The sequence below is a fragment of the Carcharodon carcharias genome, chromosome 8 (genome assembly GCF_017639515.1).
Source record: "Carcharodon carcharias isolate sCarCar2 chromosome 8, sCarCar2.pri, whole genome shotgun sequence".
NCBI classification, from domain to species: Eukaryota; Metazoa; Chordata; class Chondrichthyes; order Lamniformes; family Lamnidae; genus Carcharodon; species Carcharodon carcharias.
The window spans coordinates 161,244,885-161,268,253 of NC_054474.1; the positions used below are offsets into that span (position 1 = coordinate 161,244,885).

The window sequence follows — 23,369 nt, forward strand, 5'->3', positions numbered from 1 at the left end:
AGATGCGCTTCCGATGCCTGGACTGTTCAGGGGGCGCACTTCAGTAATCGCCAGATCATGTCTCGCTGATGGTGGTCGCTTGCTGCGCTCTCCACAATCATGTGCTGGAAAGGGGGGAAACAGTAGACGATGAAGACGTCGATGCAGTGGCTGCACAAGATGAGTCCAGCAGTCAGTCCAAGGATGAACATGCACAGGGAAATGTTGAGGGGGTAAATGCTGACCCGGGCATGCTCCAGGAAGGCAGGGACACCCGGGAGGCTTTAATCAAAGCTGAACATCCCACAAAGCACTCATAACATTTTTGGAAACCGTACACATGCAGAAGGAAAGAGGCACCCTCAGCCACGGTCCCATGTCTGAATTTAATATCACAAGCAAACAAACTTAAGCAAAAAAAATGACAAGGTGTTCCAATTCAAAGCAAATCATAAAGACCTCATCTCGGGCCAACACAAAAGCACCAGTGATAAACCCCTTATGTTTACATCTCCGGATGCTATGTCTTGGTGCTGCCCCATCGCTGGGAGTGGAATCTGAGACAGCCTGCTGACTCTGCTACAACAAAAACAGAATTACCTGGAAAAACTCAGCAGGTCTGGCAGCATCGGCGGAGAAGAAAAGAGTTGACATTTTGAGTCCTCATGACCCTTCAACAGAACTAGGTGAATCCAAGGAAGGGGTGAAATATAAGCTGGTTTAAGGTGTGTGTGTGTGTGTGTGTGTGTGTGGGGGGGGGGGGTGCGTGGTTGGGTCGGGGGGCAGAAGTGGGGGGGTGCGTGGTTGGGTGGGGGGGCAGAAGTGGAGGGAGGTGGTGTGGTTGTAGGGACAAGCAAGCAGTGATAGAAGCAGATCATCAAAAGATGTCACGGACAACAGAACAAAAGAACACATAGGTGTTGAAGTTGGTGATATTATCAAAACGAATGTGCTAATTAAGAATGGATGGTAGGGCACTCAAGGTATAGCTCTAGTGGGGGTGGGGGGAGCATAAAAGATTTAAAAATATTTAAAAATAATGGAAATAGGTGGGAAAAGAAAAATCTATATAATTTATTGGAAAAAACAAAAGGGGGAAGAAACAGAAAGGGGCTGGGGATGGAGGAGGGAGTTCAAGACCTAAAGTTGTTGAATTCAATATTCAGTCCGGAAGGCTGTAAAGTGCCTAGTCGGAAGATGAGGTGTTGTTCCTCCAGTTTGTGTTGGGCTTCACTGGAACAATGCAGCAAGCCAAGGACAGACATGTGGGCAAGAGAGCAGGGTGGAGTGTTAAAATGGCAAGCGACAGGGAGATTTGGGTCATTCTTGCGGACAGACCGCAGGTGTTCTGCAAAGGGGTCGCCCAGTTTATGTTTGGTCTCTCCAATGTAGAGGAGACCACATTGGGAGCAACAAATACAGTAGACTAAGTTGGGGGAAATGCAAGTGAAATGCTGCTTCTCTTGAAAGGAGTGTTTGGGCCCTTGGACGGTGAGGAGAGAGGAAGTGAAGGAGCAGGTGTTACATCTTTTGCGTAAGCATGGGGTGGTGCCATAGGTGAGGGTTGAGGAGTAGGGGGTGATGGAGGAGTGGACCAGGGTGTCCCGGAGGGAACGATCCCTACGGAATGCCGACGGGGGGGTGAAGGAAAGATGTGTTTGGTGGTGGCATCATGCTGGAGTTGGCGGAAATGGCGGAGGATGATCCTTTGAATGTGGAGGCTGGTGGGGTGATAAGTGAGGACAAGGGGGACCCTATCATGTTTCTGGGAGGGAGGAGAAGGCGTGAGGGTGGATGCGCGGGAGATGGGCTGGACACGGTTGAGGGCCCTGTCAACGACCGTGGGTGGAAAACCTCGGTTAAGGAAGGAGGAGGACATGTCAGAGGAACTGTTTTTGAAGGTAGCATCATCGGAACAGATGTGACGGAGGCGAAGGAACTGAGAGAATAGGATGGAGTCCTTACAGGAAGCGGGGTGTGAGGAGCTGTAGTTGAGGTAGCTGTGGGAGTCTGTAGGCTTGTAATGGATATTGGTGGACAGTCTATCACCAGAGATTGAGACAGAGAGGTCAAGGAAGGGAAGGGAAGTGTCAGAGATGGACCACGTGAAAATGATGGAGGGGTGGAGATTGGAAGCAAAATTAATAAATTTTTCCAAGTCCCAATGAGAGCATGAAGCAGCACCGAAGTAATCATCGATGTACCGGAGAAAGAGTTGCGGAAGGGGGCCGGAGTAGGACTGGAACAAGGAATGTTCCACATACCACATAAAGAGACAGGCATAGCTGGGGCCCATGCGGGTACCCATAGCCACACCTTTTATTTGGAGGAAGTGAGAGGAGTTGAAGGAGAAATTGTTCAGTGTGAGAACAAGTTCAGCTTGACCGAGGAAAGTAGTGGTGGATGGGGATTGTTCGGGCAAAACTTGTCCTGTTGGCCTCGATTACCTTGGTGGGCCTCGTCTGGCCCATGGAGCCTGTGCTGGCTGCGCCTGGGAGGGATCTGCCAGTTCCACAGCTGGCATCTCCCTAGTCATCACAGCCTCACTGGATGCTACGGTCACTGGGAGAGGGGTGGAGGAGCTGCTGCCCTTATCCGGGACGCCCTGAGAGGTGCCTGCAGAGATGACAGGCAGCTGCTGCGCTGACGTGAGGTCACTTTGGACCTCCCTGCTCACCGTGGATGGATGGGTACCGAGCTGGTGCCCAGGCCATCTCCTACACTGGCACTGAGCAGCTGAAGTCAATGCTGATATGAGGACTGCTGGTCAGAACGCATCCCCAGGAAGCCCTGAATGTTCACCTGGAGGAGGCTCTCCATGAGAGTCGCCACTGTCTCCGTGGGGGAAGCATGGCACTCGGACGTGTGGCTCATTGCTTCAGTGGTCGTCCACATAGACTCCTTCTCTACCACAGAGACCAAGCCAAGCATAGCCTCATGTATCTCGCCCAGATGCTCCCGCACACCCAGCCACAGTTCCTGCCTCTGCTACGTCGCAAACGACTCCAGAGCACGGAGGCACAAGCATGTGGAGTGCAGAGTACAGCAGGTGGTTTGTTGCCACGCCATCTTGAAGCTCCCCTCCCAGCATGGCATCACCCTGACTTGGACATGTACTGCAGTTCAAGCACAGAGCCTAGGTGCAGCTCCTCCAGGTTGCTCCCAGACCAGTCATGTGGGACTCACTGTTACACATGCTGCGGGGGCAAAACACGTCACTTTATCACACTCTCAGGCTGACATCAGCATGGGCAATATCTGCTGGCCCACCCAGCAAAGGACACAAGCTGCCAATGATTCAACGCAGTCACTAGTCACTACACTCAGACTTGGTTGGGGGAGGGGAGGGGGGGGGGGGGCGGCGCAGCTGGGGGTAAGCCGACCTGCTGGGTTAAATGACCAATGCCAACATGGTACTCAACCTGCCGGAGTGCAACAAGTCATTGAAGTGCTTGTGACACTGGATCTAGGTGCACCGCACTATGTTGCGGGAGCTCACCACCTCCACCATCTCCTCCCAGGCACTTTTCATCATGTGGGAAGGCCCCCTCCTCCCGTCCTGGGGAACCAGCACGTCCCACCATCCTGCCATCTTCTGGAGGAAGGCAACAAGGCAGTCATTCGAAAAACAAGGGGCACACTGGCCGCCCCAACCTACACTCCAGCCTGTGCTGCCCCGATGGCCTACCCTCCGGACTTGAACTTCATTGCCCCTCTGCACAACCCTTCGCCCAGCCATCAAGAGCAGCCTTTCCAAGGCTGCCAGGGCTTTCCTTTATGCAGGCCACTGGGTTGCCATTGGACCCGGTGGCCTGAGCGTGCCTGCCGCCGCCACTCACCCGCCTGCTCCTGCTGTGCACGGGAGTCATGAAATATGCTGAGTGGGCCTTAATTGGCCCATCTATGTAAAATGGCAGCGCAAACTCAACTGCGAGTGGCGATCAGGTCCATGCTGCTTCGCCCTCCCCGCAAACCAGAAAATTCAGCCCCATGTGTTTTAACATCACATGTTTCCCATGAATGTTTTGGTGGGCTGTAAGGTGCTATGGCCACCCTTTTTCTATAGTCTCTACAGCCTTACAGCTTTTGAGTATAATCTGTTGTATACAGTCTTAAAATATTATTATGTTTGTCATTTAACATTAGGGATAATGAGTGAAGTATAGGAGTGAAAAGATAAATATATTACAGAAAATTTGAAAATAATTTTTTCCCATGGCTACATCAAAATGTTTTTATAATAGACAATTGTTGCGAAATAAATGCATAACTTACTAAAATTGCAGTCTCATCCAGCAGGAGAACATTTCAGGAATTTTAGAATGTGTGCCCACATCCCCATGATCTTCCAGAGGAGTGGGATTTTGTAAAATTACCCCTTGCCAAGTACATAATTGAGTCTTGTCTTATATCTGTGAAAAATCCATTCTACAGAAATTCCCTCTCTACTTTTTTTAAATTTATGAGTGAAAAAAAAATCGATACCACAAGTTGCAATCATCTATTATTCTGTTTATTAGGTCTGGGACAAAGCTTTGTGTTCCTTTGAAAGTTTTCATTCAAAAACAGAGGCTTCGGAGATATTTATTAAATCCCTTGAAATTTTCAAACTCTGATGATTACCTGAAATAGTTACCTGAAATGAAAAATTCAGTGCATTTAACTAGTTAGGGAATTGCAAGACCACCATCCACTTGCAACTATAGAATAAGCAGATTAATTTTCTTTTTACTCTTGGCTTTCACAGTGTAACTTTCCTGATACCTCAATTATTATTTCTTCTGACAAATATTCCCAATAATTGAACCTTACCAGCTAATATCCAGATGTTGTTCTTAGGCAATTAATGAAACATCAATTTCACAAGTTCTTAATATCTTATGACAGGAAAAGTAAGAAATTATTTTTAGCATGTCTTTCCAAACTAGGAGGATTTGCATCATCACTGTTTAAAAAAAATACCAAGCTGAATAAAGATGTTTTGCTCAAGATTAGAAGAAATATTCTTTTTATGGCTTTACATGTCAGATTACTTTTTGCTCTCATTGCAATGTGGCAGATTTTATAATTGTTATCAAATATATATCAGCCAGTATGAGATCTGTTCGACTTGGAGTTTATTAATCAACTTGTAAGTTGATTAAGGTCACACTTCAGACATTTGTACACGACACCGTATGCCACTGTATTTTCTAGCTGTTTTTGTTGTGTATTTTCTCGATCAGGAAAGTATAAATACATTGAGAACAAAGGAACAATATATTTGTACCTTTTAAAAAAAAATTGGTCTTACTGGTGTGCATGCAAGGAATCAGTCTGATCCAAGCTTACAATGTAATATTTATAACTTTAGTGTTCCCTCATCATGCTTAGGCTTCCAAGAAATCATAAATTTTTTCATGTATTTCATGTCACAAATGATTCCTATATAGACAACTGCAAGGTCATCCATTTTGGACCCAAAATGGATAGAACTAAATACTTTCTAAATGGCGAAAATCTAGCAATAGGGTAAGGAGCGGTCGAAAGAGAATCCGGTGATAACTTAACATAGATAAAAATATCATGGACAGGTACAGAAAATAATCAAAAAGCTATTGGAATGCTAGCCTTTGCATCCAGAGGACTAGGATACAAGGGGCTAGAAGTTATGCTAAGCCATACAAACCCCTGGTTAGATCACATCTGATTAGAGCAGATCTGGGCATCACACCTTAGGAAGGATATATTTTGCTATGGAGGGAGTGCAGAGAATACTTAATAGAATAATACTGGGTCTCCAAGGATTAGAGTACAAGGAGAGATTGCACAAACCAGGGGTGTATTCCCTGGAATTTAGAAGGTTAAAAAGGGTGATCTGATCAAAGGGTTGAAATTTACACCGGTGGGATTAATGCTCCCGCCAAAGTCAATGAACTTTTGATTGGCTTGCCACATTTTACGGCCCCGTGCCCACTGTGACAGGCAGTAAAATTCCGCCCAAAATTTTCAAAATATTGAGGGGAGTAGCTACAGTAAAGAAACAGAAACTATTTCTGCTGGTTGGTGAGTCTAGGACTAGAGACCATAGAAAAAAAAATAGAGCCTAGTCTTTCAGGAATAAAGTTAGGAAATGTTTCTACATTCAAAAGATGTTAAAAGATTCCAATCCTCTTCCCAAACAGCAATTGACGCTAGGTCAATTAATAATTCAAAATCCAAGGGTGACAGATTTTTTTTTAACCAAAGGTGTTAAGGAAGGGCAAAGGCTGCTATATGGAGTTAAGTCAAAGATTATCCATGACCTCCTTGAATGCTAGCACCTCCTTGAATTGGATGCAAGGGAGAATTTCTTTTACACAGCAAGTGACAATGACCTGGAACTCATTACCTTTGAGGTGGAAGCTAAGACAATCAATGATTTCAAAGGGAAACTGGATGGACACTTGAAGGGAATAAACTTGCAGGGCTACAGGTATAGGGCAGTGGAAATGGGGCTGACTGGATTGCTCTACAGGGCGCTGGCATGGACTCAGTGGGCCGAATGGTTTTCTTCTGTGCCATAAATGACAATGACTCTATAACAGGCTCATGAGGCTAAATGGCCTATTCCTGTTCCTATGTTCCTATTTACTTTCTGTAGATTTTCCTCATTGTTATTCCTCTATCTCTACATAGGAATCCCTTTAGATAGTGACACACTCAGAGACAGTGTCAAACAAATTCACCCAGAGACTAAGTGACCACAATGCTTACATGTAACTTAAATACAAAGGTTTCTACAGAAATAGTTTCAAAGACCCAAGTAAACCAATTGACCAGCAGACCTAGTGATGCTGTGGGTATTAACACTGGCCTGGTTTTAAATCCAGTTCCAGACAGATGGGATGAAAGTCTCTGACAGCTGTTAAGGTCCTAAATGAAATCAGTTTGGGTAGTGTCAAGCCAATTCCTGACAGTCACAAGTTCCACAAAATTGGCTTCAAATTCAGTACAACTGGCAGTAAATGGTCCATCATAATCAGACAAGCCATAAGGATAGTTAAGGTGGGAGATGGCAATGTTGCACTGATTTAATAAGGAATTCTTTGAAGCTAACATCCAATGCATTAAAAACTCTAATTTGCACTACATCTGAGCTTGACACTCTTGTTGAATATAAAGAAAACAAACATTCCATTCTCCAGAACCTTAAACAATACAAAACTCTTCCCAAAAATAAGGCTTTTTTCTCCAACCGTCAAAATAGAGATTGACCTGAATTAATTCCCTTAATTTTTACCACTGACTAGTTTTTAAAAAAATATACAGTAAAGTCCTGCCATTTGCAAGGGTTACATTCCCCCAGAAACTTGCAAACAGCGAAATCGCGAATGATGAACATGCTTTTCAATGGGAGTCAATTAGATAGGTTCTAGCAATGCGAATATATGGTTTGTGCAGCTACTTTATAGAAAATTGTCATGCTGTACCCAGGGGTGGGGCGGGGGGTAAATTCAGCCTCTGAACAATACAAGACTTGTTTTGAAAATTTTATAAAGCAACAATCCTCATTTAAGAAAAAAAATGATTCAACTGAAAACTGGCAGACCAAATCGGTAAACGTTTTGAAATTAAACAGAGCCATTATTGCAGGTCTGGACCAAGAGATTCTGACATTTCCAGGTTAATCTCTCTGTTTGGGCTGCACTTCAGCTGCAACTATTCCAGGCACCGCTTCTCACCCCTGTTGGAAAGGTGCTTAAAAAAAAGGGAATTAAATGTCCACTTCCAGAGAATTCGACACCATTTCCCCGTTAAAACGTGTCAAGGTCTCTACTCCGTTATGGCTACTGTCTCCTCGGGGAAAGAGGAGACAGAGGAAAGAAAACATGTATAAGTGAACATTGGTCACGCAATGGGTGATGTGATGTACAAAGGCTTTAGTGCAGGTAAGCGAATATGCGAATAAGGAGGTCGTGAAAGGCCCAAGTCGGGTGACCTGTCAGGATTCCCCCAAACACCTGATCTCCTCCTGCTAGCCTCAAAACTGAGGCCAGGTGGGAATTGGCCCTTCAATGGTCAACAATTGGCCATTTAATGGCTTCAATTGGAGTGAGGTCCACCCTAGGCCTTGCCCACCCCACGTAAAATTGCAGACAGGTCAGGGGTGAGCAAGAGGGTGGCTGGACGGCCACCCGGGGTATTTCATAGGCACCCCTGCCTGAAAACCTGCCAGCATGGGACCATAAGTTCCAAGTCAGGATAGTATGTGACTTTGGTAGAATAACAGAACAATTGGGAATGCACATATTCATTGAACACAAGACCAAACATGATTTACTAGAGAGTACTGCAAATATGGATTTAATCCAGATTGAGGAAGTATCGCCAATGGTTAATTTCCCACTGGTCCAGTACCAGCAGCAAAAGCGCTTTCTCATCCTGAAGTAGGGTATTTTTGCATATAATTTATGGCTATTCTTTGGATACTGGAAATGTTCTAGCCAAAAGAAATTAAATTTTTTTTCACCCTTGAATTCAACGAAGCTTCCACCCGATAGGTTGGGTTAGCTATCTTATGTAACTTTATTTTATCTGCCTTTTTGTAACTACAGTCCTTAATGTAGATATACACAGAGAAAACAATATATTTTATTTTTAAGCCAATAGCCTCTTTAGTCAGATGAAAGGGACCACTCCTGTTCATGGAAAGGTATGTTTACAATTGCATTGCTGAACCCAAAAAACAGCTCACCCATAAGGATTTTTTTGTCAAACACAAGACTAATATTGTTTTTCAACTTTCTCTCTGGTTAGCTACATAGGCAGAAAGTTAATTTTGCACTAAGGATGGGGTTGTTAGAACAATAAATTTAGAAAAATGTGGAGCACAATTTTACATTCCCCTGCCAGCAGGTTTGAAGATGGAGGTGAGGCCCTGCAAAATCCCTCAGATGGCTTTCTCACCATGTTCCTGCAGGCCCAACCACCCCACAATTTTAAGGTGGGATGGGCGTGGGCTAGGTCCACCTGCCCGCACCCAAATTGAGGCCCTTAAATGATCAATTACTGAGCACTTAAGGGCCGTTGCCCACCCAGCCTCAATTTTCAGGCTGGCAGGATTTCAGGGATGAAGGAAAGCCTGGAAAGTCACCATTCTCAGGTCTTGAGCTGAAAGGGGGGCACCTCTAAAAACAGCCTTTCAACATTTTCACCACCCCCCCCCCCCAACCACCCCCAACAAGGTCCGGAGGTCTGGCCCCTGCAGATGCTCCCTCCCCACCAGCCTCTTCACTAACATCTTCAACCACCCTCTTCCCATCCCCTGAGCCTCACCACCCGTCCCCACCCTGAGACCCCCACACTTACCTGGTCCTGGACTCCCAGGACTTAGACTCTGGGGATTGCTTGCAGTCCTAGTCCAGTCCACTACAGCTTCTGGTGCTGCTGAGGTAGAGAGCTGCTGGCCAATCAGATTGGCCGGCAGCCCTCTGAGGCAGGAATTCCTTCCAAGTGAGGGGGCAAGTTCCGTCCCCAGTCAATTAACAATCGGTGGAGCGTCACCAGGGATGAGTCCTACGCTGACTCTTCGGACAGCAGGAAGGGAAACCCAGCATCCTAAAAATCCTGGCCCGTGTACTTTAGCCATTCTTTCTAGGGTGAAACGATCTGAAAATGTTGTTCTATTACCAAGATCAATTTCTAAATCTTGCTTTGAGTTAATATTCTTATTCATGATAACTCACCAACATGGTCTGGTGCAATTCCCATTTCCTGTAATACAAGTGCCTGTTCTCGTGTTTTGGGGAAACCCACAAGGATCCAGCCCTGAGAAACAAACAATAGCAATGCAGTTGGTTATAAATAGAGAAATGAAAAGAGAAGTATGCAGTGTTACAATTTACTACGTAAGATGATACTAAATATACCATATAGCTTTAATAAGAGCACAAGATTAGCTTCATTGTTGAGAAGTTGGTCATTTTGCTGGCTGGCAGGTTCTTGATTGGTAAGGGGATCAAAGGTTACGGGGAGAAGGCGAGAGAATGGGGTTGAGAAACTTATCAGCCATGATTGAATGGCGGAGCAGACTCGATGGGCCGATGGCCTAATTTCTGCTCCTATGTCTTATGGTCTTTATGGTCTTTGCAGTTAGGCACCAAGTGTTCCAGATATGTCGGGCCTGATTTTAACTCTGAGTGAATGGGTTTTGGGTGAGTTAAAATCTCACCTTTAATATCCGTACATCATAACCTCAACTTCAGCAATCATCTAGGTAACTATGTGTAAGCAGCCAGAAAAAAAATAAGCTCTGTGAAATCTCTCCCACCCCACAGGTAGTCAAAACCCTTATATAGCTCTACTAACCACAACTTCAATTCTACTTATACTCCACAGGTGACTCATTGACTCTTTCATGATTGCATGAAATGCCTTGTTTCAGAAAATTTTCAAGCATCTGTGCCCATCCTTGTGATAAATGATGTTTACTCAATGGTTTCTGAAGGAGCTAAAATAGAATAACATTCAATATTTTTTGTTGAGTGTCTATTTCACATATTCATTACTGCTTTAAAATGTGCTCAAATCTTCAGCCACATCTGATAATCTCCAGCATTTGGTGGGGAAAAGATCAATAGGTACCTCATTTACACCCATAGTATAAATCCATATCTTAAAAACTACCCTCCATTTATCTATTTTCTCCTACTCTTATGCTATCTCTGATCTCTCTGTAAGGTTCTTGAGTGCGTCATTGCCTATCAACTCAGTGGATAATTCTCCTTTTTGAATCTTTTTTCTTCTATTTTGTCTTTCTCAGAGCACTGAGATTGCTCTGACCCAAGTTACAAACAGTGCTGGGTGGAGTTTTTCCCACCTTAGCCACTCTGCAATGTTTAATACAATCCTAATGCAATCCTTCTCCATCTCCTCTCCCTTGCATAATTCAATGTTTACCTATCCAAACGTAGCTAACATATCTCCAATTATGGCTTTTCATCCTATCACTGCATGATACCTTTGAAGTCCTTGGCCTCCTCCCTTTCCTCAACTACATAGGGTCATCTCCAAAATGTATGCCAGTGAAGCCTAGTCTTATCTCTCCACTACCTCCCTCGATAGCTCCCTGCTGTTAGACTGGCTGTCCAATATCAAATCACAGTTAGCTGTAAGCCCTGTTTCAATTCCTCATCATAAACTCCACTCTGTTACTGCAGGTTCTCACCCAAACCTGCAACACCCTCCCCCACCCCCTTAATTACCCATGCTAGACATTCACAGGGTGAACCAATGAACCAATGTTCCAAAACGTTGGCATCCTTGTCAGCCCCAAACTAAGCATCAAAGCCCACATTTCAACCACCAGCAAGAACCCTTATTTCCACCTCTGCAAATCACCTACCTCCACCCAGAGCTTCAACCCCTCTGACATGGACATTTCACTGTTCTGTCACCTCTAGACTTATTTCTCCAATACTTTTTTCTCTTTAAATTATTTGTAGATTTCTAAATGAAATGATATCAGGTACTGCATTATATGGATGTTAAAACGTGAAGAGATTTTTCAGTATTATTCTATTGATGCCATTGTGGTCTTACCCTGCACATATTCCTGTAGATCTTTCTTTGAATTTTAAAATTATCTTACACATTTAACTGTTCAATCTTAAAAAATAAAATTCTAACTCTGCCTAAATTTGGAAATTCTGTTAATTATGTTGTACAATGTTCAAATATAACTAATCGTTTTTAAAAATTCTTATTTTTGTATCATCTGTGAGGATATATTATGATTGTCAGGTTCTGCCGCCACATGCAAACTCATGGCATTAGTGTACTTGTGATTCAATAAGCATTGATAATAAGCAAGGAAAAGTGAGAACAAAGAAACCTTCAGAGCAACTCGTAGGGTCATTCAAACAACATCTGTACTAACCTCAGATGGAATTAAGCAAACATTTTTAAAGTTTCATAATTAAAAGCTATTTTGTAAGACATATTATAAGTATCACTTTTGCATTAGATTTTTGTTCGCAGTTAGCTGCTGAAGATTCAGATTACAGCATGAAAAATAAATTTATTATATTGAATCAGTGTAATGTGTATTTAATCTATATAATGAAATGCAAAAAGATAAAAATCCAACAGAAATGTTAATAGAATAGAGCAAATGAATAAGAGTTGATGGAGCAGTAAAAATCAGCAGAAAGCACAGGCTTCGTTAGTTACAAATGAGAGCATCTTGCTAATGGAACACTCACTCTTAGGGCCACATGCAGTAACAGAGCTGAAAATAGTCATTTCCCACATGCCCTTGTTAAAGTAAATGTAAATGTATTACCATTCTGCACTCTTTGAAAATCTGCATTTATAGATATAAATATTATCTCAAGAGCACTCTTTATTAACATTTCAATGTGTTTTGAATGCCAGAGTGGTGACAGATACTTCGCTTTTTCACAATATTGAAGACATTTGCTGCAAAAGTAATGGTGAAATAAGGATGTAAAGCAACCTAGTAATATCGATCCCACTTAACACACATAGTGCTCTACAAAAACAAGTTGTGTGTCATCTGTATGCTTTTCATACAAAATAAAATTATTTACTCAAGGTATACCACATCCTGTAACACTCAATACTCCTTTGTTAGAATATTGTAAATGAAATCCAAAGGGTAAAAACTTTGAAGAAGCATATGTGTTGCATTTATTTATGAACTGCAACATGTAGCTCTGTATTTGCCCTTATGTATTGAGTGGCTTCTTCTATATACAACTAGGCAACTCAACGAATATTACATAGTATCCCCAATAGGATAAGAATTACTTTACAAATTAATAGCTGAGCCAGAATTAGAATTTTTCATCCATTGTTTGAAATATTGCTTATGTTTACGTGTTGCTTCTAAAGTTACGTTCCAAACATAGTTATGAACACACTAGTCTTTGATTTTAAAAAATACTTAAACTTTGTAGAGGGTTTTAAAAATTATTTTGAAAAATGTTCCTGTCTTTCATGAAGCAAAACTGGTTTAAAAAATTGTGGAAGTAATTACAATCTTACATTCGGGATAGATTTTCAAATTCAAATCCCTATGGGCTCCTGGGGTCATGAGATTTCTAGATGCCACCAGTTTCTCGTACTTGCAGAATTACTAGTAAAATGCTCCTGTTGCTGGAGACAAATAAGGCGTATGTTTCTTACAAATACGGGCACTGGGTAGGAAGGTGGGGGTGGGGGGGGGCTTGTAAAATCCAGTGCACAACCTGCCCGCTGCCTGCCCGCCCGTCCCTGACCTGTCTCCTTTTTTATGGGGTACAGCGAAGGTGGACTGCTCATCTTGGGCCTGGTAAAGCCCTTATTTGGCCAATTAATGGCCACTTAATTACCTCATCTCATCCCAGCTGCTACTTCACTTGTGGCAGGCTTGGCCTAAGTAGCCAAGTGGTTATGGTACTGGGTTTGTAACCCCAAGTTCAAGAGTTCAAATCTCACAATGGCAAACTATGAACCAATGTAACTTCATCTGAATAGGAACAGATGGAAACGTGTTTGTACTCGAAAGTGTTACAAATGGACTTGCAAAAAAAAAAAGGCTTGGCCTAAATAGCCAAGTGGTTATGGTACTGGGTTACCTGAATTAGGGGCTGTGCCTGATTTATCCCAATTTTGTTGATTTGGTTTTCATTTAAAAGATTATCAAGAGTTCGAATCTCACAATGGCAAACTATGAAACAATGTAACTTCATCTGAAACAGATGGAAATGGGTTTGTACTCGAAAGAGTTACTTCACTTGTGGCAGAGGAAGGCCCACACTGAGCAGGCAGCTCGGCTGCCCAGGCTGGTGTCGAACAGGGGGATTACCTCCTTTGGGGGATCCCTCTGCCCAGAAGCAACCCCTCCCCGAAGGTCATACCCACCTTTAACACTCCCCCTAGCCTCTCAAACTCTGAATCCAACCCCCTCATTTCCCTTGCTGAAGCAGCCAGCCATGCCCTGCTGAAACCCTGGACTTGCCTTCAGTCTCAACTCCATTACCTCCACTTATTTGGGGACTGCCTGTAGTCCCACCAGGGGCCACCACACAAACCTGGTGCTACTGGGACTACGGAGCTGCCGGCCAACCACAGATGGGGGCGGAAGTCTCGCCCTTAGCCAATTAATTCAGCCCCGCTGAATAAGCTTTGGGGCAGCCGGTATTAGCAGGGATGCGTTCCTACAACCCGTTTTCCTTTAGGTAACTGACATTGCTTTGGAAGTTAGGACAGGGGGTTCCCTGAGAATCTATGAATACTTTCAGGCAATCCCCAAACAGAAAATTTAGATTCCTACCTATATGTATAAATACACCACTAGGATGATTTAACGGTTTACAAATTAAACAAAATAGTGTTGGAAACGGTTGGTTCTTAATGTAACCACATACTTAACCTTATAAAAGTCGTCTTCATTTTTCTTTCAGTTCCTTTGTGCTTTCATTTTTTAGTCCCACTCACTAGATTATTTTAAGTATTGTGTATATAGTCATATTTCTATTCAGATTGTCCTTTGAGAGCTGTTTCTGTAAATACACATTGCTCTTATGCATCAAAACCAAGAAGGGGGCAGCCATAGGTCTTTAAAGCTGGCTCCTAGCCTATAAGAATCCTGTTCTTTCAAAAAAATAGCTTGCTCTCACTTTCAAAAACGGCAGTTGGAAGAGAAAGGTAGAAATAAGATGGTTACTCTAAACATGCTCAGTTTAGAAGCTCACCCCCTCTTTCCACAAGACAAAATGCCACATGATTCCAGGAAGGGAACCAAGACCAGAGTTGCACCTAACATCTTAGTCCTCACTCACACAGAATACAAAGTCCTTCAGATTAATGGCCCAGACAAAGTTATGGGCAGCAAGGAGGTAGAAAGTGGCAGTTTGTCTTAATTGCATTTCTCTTGTAACACTTCAGTCATCTCAGTAAATATTCAGCGAGCTTCACAACTTCAAGCTGTATTCCCAAGGCAGTAATCTGCTAAGGTCCAGCCTTGCAATGCATTCTAATTCGACCCTTTTCTCTTTTTTCGAAATCCTTCTCAGCAGCAAAGGCTCCCTGCAGAAGACTCCTCAGAGGAGACCCATTTTTCTAAGGGCACAGCCTCAAGAACTCTATCCTCCCAAGCACCAGCAGAGACATTGACACTGTACATGGATTATATAGTGAGAAGAGGGATCTTCGCATGATGAAACACCTAGCACAAGAGAGCAGGGATGGTAGCAGGGACAGTGAAGGGGGGAGCTCTACTGAACAGGATAGAGAAGAGGACTTAAGGCATTCTCCCTGAGAATAAAACTGCTTGGTCTGAATTTTACATGCCCCTAGCAGGCATGTTTCCTGCACGGGCAGGGGCGCATTGAAGGGGGCACGTAAAATAGGGTGGGTGCCCCTTCTACCATCTTCCCCCCCCACCCCCGAGCTCTTCCCCATAATACAGGGAGTGGGGCGGGCAGGCACCAAAACCGGCAGCCCGTCCACCATATTTAAATGAATAATCAAGGGTCTGCTGTGAATTCAATTAATTGAGTCAGCTAAAATTCACAGTCTGCAGAGATTGTAACATTTAAGGTACAGCATGTTTCGATGTTGTTGCATGGGTTCCTGCTTAGTAACAAGGATGGGACTTCTGAAAGTGTTTTGATAGGTTCCCGGAACAACTCAACATTTAGCAAACAACTCTTCTTCAGGGAGTCAAATTGAGGTAGTCTGCTAGTCAAGAAATGTCAGAGACACAGGGGCAGGGATAGGCCCTGTTAAGTAAGTTAAAAGAAGGGAGCAAAGAAATAGGCTGCGAATTAAAGAAAGAGTTGTAGTTAGCAGACTGACTCCGTACTGTGGGCCATTGGGGCAAAGATACCCCTTTGGAGCAGTGGAGTTCTGCTTGGCATGGGCATAGGTCTGGAAGTGTGCTTGTGAGCTAGTGTTGAGTCACTCAGGAATCCAAGGAAAAGAAATCCCAGAAGGCGGGATTGAAATCCTGCGAGGTGAGCCATTGTTAAAGTCATCCATGTGGGAGAGATGTTTCAAGAGAATTCCAAGGCAGGATCTTCAACGTTGGAATAAAAACAGAAAATGCTGGAAAAACTCAGCAGGTCTGGCAGCATCTGTGGAGGGGGAAAAAGAGTTAACATTTTGAGTCTGTATGATTCTTCTTCAGGGCACTCTGAAGTTTTTTTCCAGCATTTTCTATTCGTATTTCAGGTTTCCAGCATCCGCAGGATCTTGCTTTTATTTTCAAAGATGGAGATTGGAACCCTCGCAAGAAAGACAAAGTTTCAGTGACTCACTGTGGGGCTTTGGTTGACTCACAGTGAGACTATTTTCTAAGGCAATTTCTTGAGAAATCTATGGACTCTGTCATGGTCACATTTGTCATTTATTCTGTAGTGTGGTGTGTTCAACCACAATTTGTCTGTTAATTCACATGTACCTCATACTTTCCCTGAATGTTAGAGTATAAGATACATATTGTAAATTGTTATTTCTTTCTAAACTTGCACAGTAAATTTTGGTTTTGTTTATTCAAAACCATGGAATCTTGTGGCTTTATTCCAAAAGCAGGTTTTTTGAATCTCAAGCTTTACCTACTTTAAACAAAACATTACTGGTCTCTAACACGACCTCTCCCCATGTCCCAGAGTCTGGCTAAGGATTGTAACAGGTCAATCGGGCTTGCTATCAAGCCAATTGACCCTGATAATACGCTGCCTACACCATAAAATATTTGGTATGGGCAGTCGGACGGGTGCAGAAAGCCTGATTTTTTTTACATCAAATGCTTAATGGGTGGGAAGGATGGGGGCGGTCACTCTTTGGCAGCTGCCCTTTGCTGATTGTGGGGTGGCCCCCCTTAGGTCAACCCCCCTTATTTCCTACCTATGCTCTCCCTTAAACTCATCCCCTCCCCATCTCCCTAACCTACCCAAACCCTCTCTGTCCAAGACCCCAGACTTGCCTGCTCCAGGGATCCATGGGCCTTGATTTTCTCTACTCCTGTAGTCCTGGCAGCTATCACTGACGCCTTCCTGGCACTGCAGGGAATGATGGAGCTGCCAGCCAATCAGCCAATCAGATTGGATGGCAGTTCCAGAGGGCGGACTTCCTCCACAACAAGGGGCAGAAGTCCCTCTCAGCCCTCATTAGTCCACCCCGCAGCGCTTTATGGCTATGATGCAGGTTGGTGTGGAGCATGTTGGTTTCCAGGGTTGTGGGGTGGAAGGGGTGTGTTGTCCATGCCCTGGCATTATTCAGCCTTTCACAGAGCAGTTATACCAGGTTTGTAGCATATGCCAAAGAGCTTAATCGAAATGGCGAAAGTATACAGGAGTCTGTTCCCAGCCAGTGTGCTGTCATCTCATATGGCATCAGCACTCTGCAGTCTACCTTGGAAAGTATTGCCACCTCCACGGACACTGCAGCCATGCCCTTTTAACATTCAAAGCCATCAGCCTTAATACAGGCAAGGAATGAAGTGTAGGTAATTACTGCATTGGGAATTATATGGCACATTGATCTGCAGTGTGGTTTAATAGCAGGTTCTGAATCTGCATTTTAGAAGTTGACTTAAAGGTTTCTTTGTTTCTTATACGGAAGTAAGGGAGTGGTGAAGGATGTAACAAGGACTGTTAATGCAGAGGGACTTTATGTAGTTTTTCAGGGTGGGTCATCAGAATCAGCGCAATTAACTCATCACACACATCTCTTAATGCAAGATGTTGAGATAAGCCTCCTTCAACGGTTGTCTCCTCGCTTTCATCCTGATCTTTGCCAATAAAGACTGCAGCTGTTGCTCTGCCTGGGCCAAATGCAGGCAACTTCGATGGAAAGGTTGTACAGTCTGCAACAAACCACTAGTTCTCTCTTGTTCGATGTTGAGTTCAACGCATAAGATAATGTCCTGGTTAGTCCTGGCAAACAGCATTGGTGATCTGGTTAATTCAATTGTGCACTGTAGACTGTGATATGCTAGAGATATACCCTATAGAAGATTGGAATGTGCAAGTGACAAGTAAGTGAAGGGCTGTTTTGACTTTAAGAGCTACTGGGAAACTTTGGGACCCTGGTCCGCCAGGCACCAGGTCCTGCTGAAGGAGCTGCAGAGCTAAAATCTTTCCTGCAATCCAAACAGCACAACAGCACACAGATCCCCACAGCATGCTGTTGTATGTTCAGTAGGTCTCACAAAGCAGTTCCAAGTCTCGTATGGTTGAACATTAACTGTTTATTGATAGCACATAGATATCTACAAACATACAGTGTATAGTCCAAACTATGAGCTAACTCCATGCTTGCTTCTACACAGGTTTCTGTCAAGCTCACAACTCTCCCTAGTCTCAGGCCATGTGTTTCTTCACATCACATTGTGGGCAATACTGTTTCCCAGTCCCACATTAACCATTGCTATGCCAAATACTCTTACACTACACCTCCCCCAAAGTATTTACAAATAAGTCATGCTATCCCTTCTCCAACCCTGTCCCTCCACTCAGGTCTCTGACTTTATAAATTCAAACAGTCTGGAGGCTTGGCAATTCTTTCACATTCTGGTCATATTCGGAGGAATCTGTTTATTTAGGCAACCGTTGTTGACTTGGAGTTTGAGTCAAAGTCTGTGTTTCTGACACTTGGTTGTCTTCTTCTAAGCCACTCAAGTGTATAGTAGGAGGTTCGCCTCAAGGGACGAGGAGAAAGATCCTTGTGTTCCCCCTGATCGTACCTTCTGGTGTATGGATGAAGGATGACCCTGGCTGGTCATTGTCTCTCCAGACAATGACGGCCTCTCTTTCTAGGTCCCTGATCCACACCCTGTCCCCTTTTTTTAAACTGTGGCAGGTTTCTAGTGTGGTACCTTTTATTGTAGGTGAATGCTTGACACTGCCTGTAGGACTGTTCTCAGTCCTGAAGGTTTAGGTAATACTTGACTGCCAACACTGGGATTAGTTACCTTGGAAGCATTGGGAGTTGGATGTGGAGTCTTCTGCCCATCAGAAGCTCTGATGGGGCTAATTCACATTGTGGCAGGATGGATCTATAAGTTAAAAGCACCATAGGGATGTCATCATTTTTTCTCAGAAGAGCTTTTATGGTGTGGATGCCCCTTGCCACCTCACTGATTGATTATGGATACCTTGGGGAGCTGGTACTGTGTTGAAAGCCTTAACTGATGGTAAATTGGGTGAAATATTCGTTTGTGAAATGCGGGCCAATATTGGATACCACCTGGTCTGGGATTCCATTGCTCGCAAACATTTCCTTCAAGGATCTCATGACCACCTCAGTGGTTGTCGTGTATAATTTCTTCAACTTGATCCATCATGAGAAGTAGTCAACCATGATGAGGAAGGATTTTACCAATAAGGGCAAATAAATCAATTCCTAACCTTTGCCATTGCCTGGTAAGGAACTGTGTGGGAATGAGGGGCTCTCTCTGGTCCAGCAAACACCTGGTAGTTTGCTATCTTTTCTTCAAAGGCTCTTGATATATCTCACCACCAAACATGCAGATTGGGCACTTACTCTACATTTTGTAACACCCAGCTGCCCTTGGTAAATGTTTTGGAGAATTTCTTGCCAAGAGGAGGCTGGAATGACCAATTGTCCATTGTATCCTAGCAGGTCATCTATCAGGGTAAAGTGTTTTTGCTGTTCACAGAATCACACAGTGCAGAAGAGGCACCGACACGTGAGAAACACCTGACCTACTTACCTAATCCCATTTACCAGCATTTGGCCAATAGCCTTGAATGTTATGACATGCCAAGTGCTCATCCAGGTACTTTTTAAAGGATGTGAGGCAAACCCCTCCACCACCCTGCCAGGCAGTGCATTCCAGGCTGTCACCACCCTCTGGGTAAAAAAGTTTTTCCCTCTCATCCCCCCAAACCTCCTGCCCCTCACCTTGATCTTATGTCCCCTCATGACTCACTCTTCAACTAAGGGGAACAGCTGCTCCCTATCCACCCTGTCCATGCCCCTCATAATCTTGTACACCTCAATCAGGTCGCCCCTCAGTCTGCTCTGCTCCAACGAAAACAACCCAAGTCTATCCAACCTCTCTTCATAACTTAAATGTTTCATCCCAGGCAACATCCTGGTGAATCTCCTCTGCACCCCCTCCAGTGCAATCACATCCTTCCTATAATGTGGCGACCAGAACTGCACATAGTACTCCAGCTGTGGCCTCACCAAGGTTCTATACAACTCCAACATGTCCTCCCTACTTTTGTAATCTATGCCTCGATTGATAAAGGCAAGTGTCCCATATGCCTTTTTCACCACCCCACTAACATGCTCCTCCGCCTTCAGAGATCTATGGACATACACACGCCAAGGTCCCTTTGTTCCTCAGAACTTCTAGTGTCATGCCATTCATTGAATACTTCCTTATCAAATTACTCCTATCAAAATGTATCACCTCACACTTTTCAGGGTTAAATTCCATCTGCCGCTTATCTGCCCATTAGACCATCCTGATCTTATGTTCAAACCAAATTTTTATGACGCTGCCACCTGGCCTCTGCTGTGGTCACCATTGTTGACAGTAAGAGCAGGTGTGGACACAGTCCTCATCTCGCGTCTGCTCCTGGCAAATTTGCTGGTTTCCCTGAGGTGGCCGGCAGTTGTCTCTTCACCAATTGGAAGTACAACACGAGCTCCTCAACCAGGTTGATGTCATGTGTCACAGGAAGGTCGATCATGGCCCTGGATAGTGCGTCTGCAGTTGTTGGATATTTCCCTTGAACATAAGCAAATCTCATGAGACACAAATGGAATTTCTGAATTCTAAGAGGGGGTGGGAAGGGGGTGGTATCTTTGCAAGTTCCTTCTCATCTAACAGTGAGACCCGTGGGCTTATGATCCATTTCAATGGGGACTTTCAGGTTGATAATGTAGTCAGAGAACATCGGGCAAGCCCACATGACTGTAAGAACTTCTTTTTTGATAACAGCATACCATCTGACAGCTCTCTAGATGCGTAATATACTGGTCGGCAACATCCATCCATTTGTTCCTGATATAAAACTGCCCCTAGACCTGTGAACGAGGCATCCGCTGCTACAGTAGTGGGCAGGATTAGGTCATAATGAGCCAGGGTATCAGGTGAGAGCAGTGTGGCTTTGATATGCCCAAACGCTTGCTCCTGGTGCGCATCCCAGCACCAAGCCTGGCCTTTTCTGAGAAGGTATCGCAGGGGTTCTGTGACCTGCACCAGGTTGGATAAAAATTTCGCCAACTGCTTCACCGTACCCAGGAATCTCTGTAGGTCTAGAATAGATGATGGGGTTGGGAACACACTGATAGCTTTTCATTTGTGGGTCCGCCATGACACCTTTGCTGCTGACAATGTGCCCTGAGAACCAAATGAAGGTCTTGAAGAACTTGCATTTCTTGTTTAGTGTCAGCCTTGCTTCCTGCAAGCATTCTAGGACAGCTGTGAGCCTCCTGTCATGTTCCTCCAAAGCTGTGCCATGGACCAAAACATCATCCATATGGCAGGTGACACCCTCCAGGCCATGCAAAATAGTTGGCATCATGCGCTGAAAAATCTCGGATGCCAAGGTAATGCTGAATGGCATGTGATTGAAACAGAAACTGCCAAAAGGGGTGACAAACGTAGTCAGCAATCAGGATTTCTTTTCTTGTGGAAGCTGCTGTTAACATTGATCTTTGAAACACTGCTTTTGGAGAGCTTGGTCAAGCTGTTGTCCACCGAGGACACTGGGTGGACACCTCTCGCTACTGCCTTGTTGAGTTGTGTCAAGTTGATACAGGTAGAGATGGACCCATGTGGCTTTGGAACTGGGACTATCCTGGAACACCATTCAGTTGGCTGAGTGACAGGGGGGGATGACCCCCATTTTGGTCATAGAACCATAGAAAAGTTACAGCAAGAAAGAGGTGATGGTGTAATGGTTTTGTTGCTGGACTAGTAATCCAGAGACCATCCAGGAAAATGCTCTGGGAACCCGGGTTTGAATCCCGACATGGCAGTTCAAAAAAAAAATTTGGAATTAAAAGTCTAATGATCACCATGAAACCATTGTTGATGTAAAAACTCATCTGGTTCACTAATGCCCTTAGGGAAGGAAATCTGCCTTCCTTGCCTGGCCTGGCCTACATATGACTCCAGACCCACAGCAATGTGGCTGACTCTTAAATGCCCTCTGAAACGGCCTAGCAAGCCACTCAGTTGTATCAAATCGCTACAAAGTCTCAAAAAAGAAATGAAACCGGATGGACCAAGGGGCATCAACCTGGGCACCAGAAACAACAAAGGCAAACTCAGCTCTGTTGACCCTGCAAAGTCCTTCTTACTAACATTTGAGGGCTAGTGTCAAAATTGGGAGAGCTGTCTCACAAACTAGTCAAGGAACAGTCTGACATAGTCATCCTCACAGAATCATATCTTACAGGTAATATCCCAGACACCACCATCACTATATCTGGCAGGACAGAACTAGCAGAGGTGGAGGCACAGTGATATACAGTCGGGAGGAAATTGCCCTGGGAATCCTCAACATCGATTCCGGACCCCATGAAGTGTCATGGCATCAGGTCAAACATGGGCAAGGAAACCTCCTGCTGATTACAACATATTGCCCTCACTCAGCTGACGAATCAGTGCTCCTCCATGTTGACCACCACGTGCAGGAAGCACTGAAGGTGGAAAGGCTGCAGAATGTACTCTGGGTGGGGGACTTCAATGTCCATCACCAAGAGTGGCTCGGTGGCACCACTATTGACCGAGCTGGCTGAGTCCTGAAGGGCATAGCTGCTAGACTGGGTCTGCGACAGGGGTGAGGGAACCAACAAGAAGGAAAAACATACTTGACCTCATCCTCACCAACCTGCCTGCCGCAGATGCATATGTCCATGACAGTATCAGCTGGAGTGACCACCACACAGCCCTTGTGGAGACGAAGTCCCAACTTCACAATGAGGATACCTGTGGCACTACCATTTTGCTAAATGGGATAGATTTCAAACAGATCTAGCAACTCAAAACTGGGCATCCATGAGGCAGTGTGGGCCATCAGCAGCAGCAGAATTGTACTCGAACACAATCTGTAAATTCATGGCCCAACATATCCTCCACTTTACCATTACCATCAAGCCAGCAGATCAACCCTGATTCAAAAGAGTGCAGGAGAGCACCAAGCATTCCTAAAAGTGAGGTGTCAAGCTGGTGAAGCTAAAACACAGGACAAATGATAGGCAGAGCTAAGTGATCCCACAAACAACAGATCAGAGCTAAGCTCTGCAGTCCTGCCACATCTAGTCGTGAAAATTGGTGGACAATTAAACAACTCACTGGAGGAGGCGGCTCCACAAACATCCCCATCCTCAATGATAGGGGAGCTCGGCATACCAGTGCAAAAGGTAAAGCTGAA

General features: G+C 44.4%; 1 protein-coding gene across 1 annotated transcript in view; it reads right to left on the reverse strand.

The window, feature by feature from the left end:
- The window catches only part of ak8 (adenylate kinase 8), a 140,111-nt gene that overhangs the window by 71,099 nt on the left and 45,643 nt on the right, over positions 1–23,369 (reverse strand). The window contains exon 6 of the mRNA XM_041194479.1: positions 9,687–9,768. Coding sequence (XP_041050413.1) covers positions 9,687–9,768 — 82 coding nt within the window. The remainder of the gene's footprint in view (positions 1–9,686; positions 9,769–23,369) is intronic.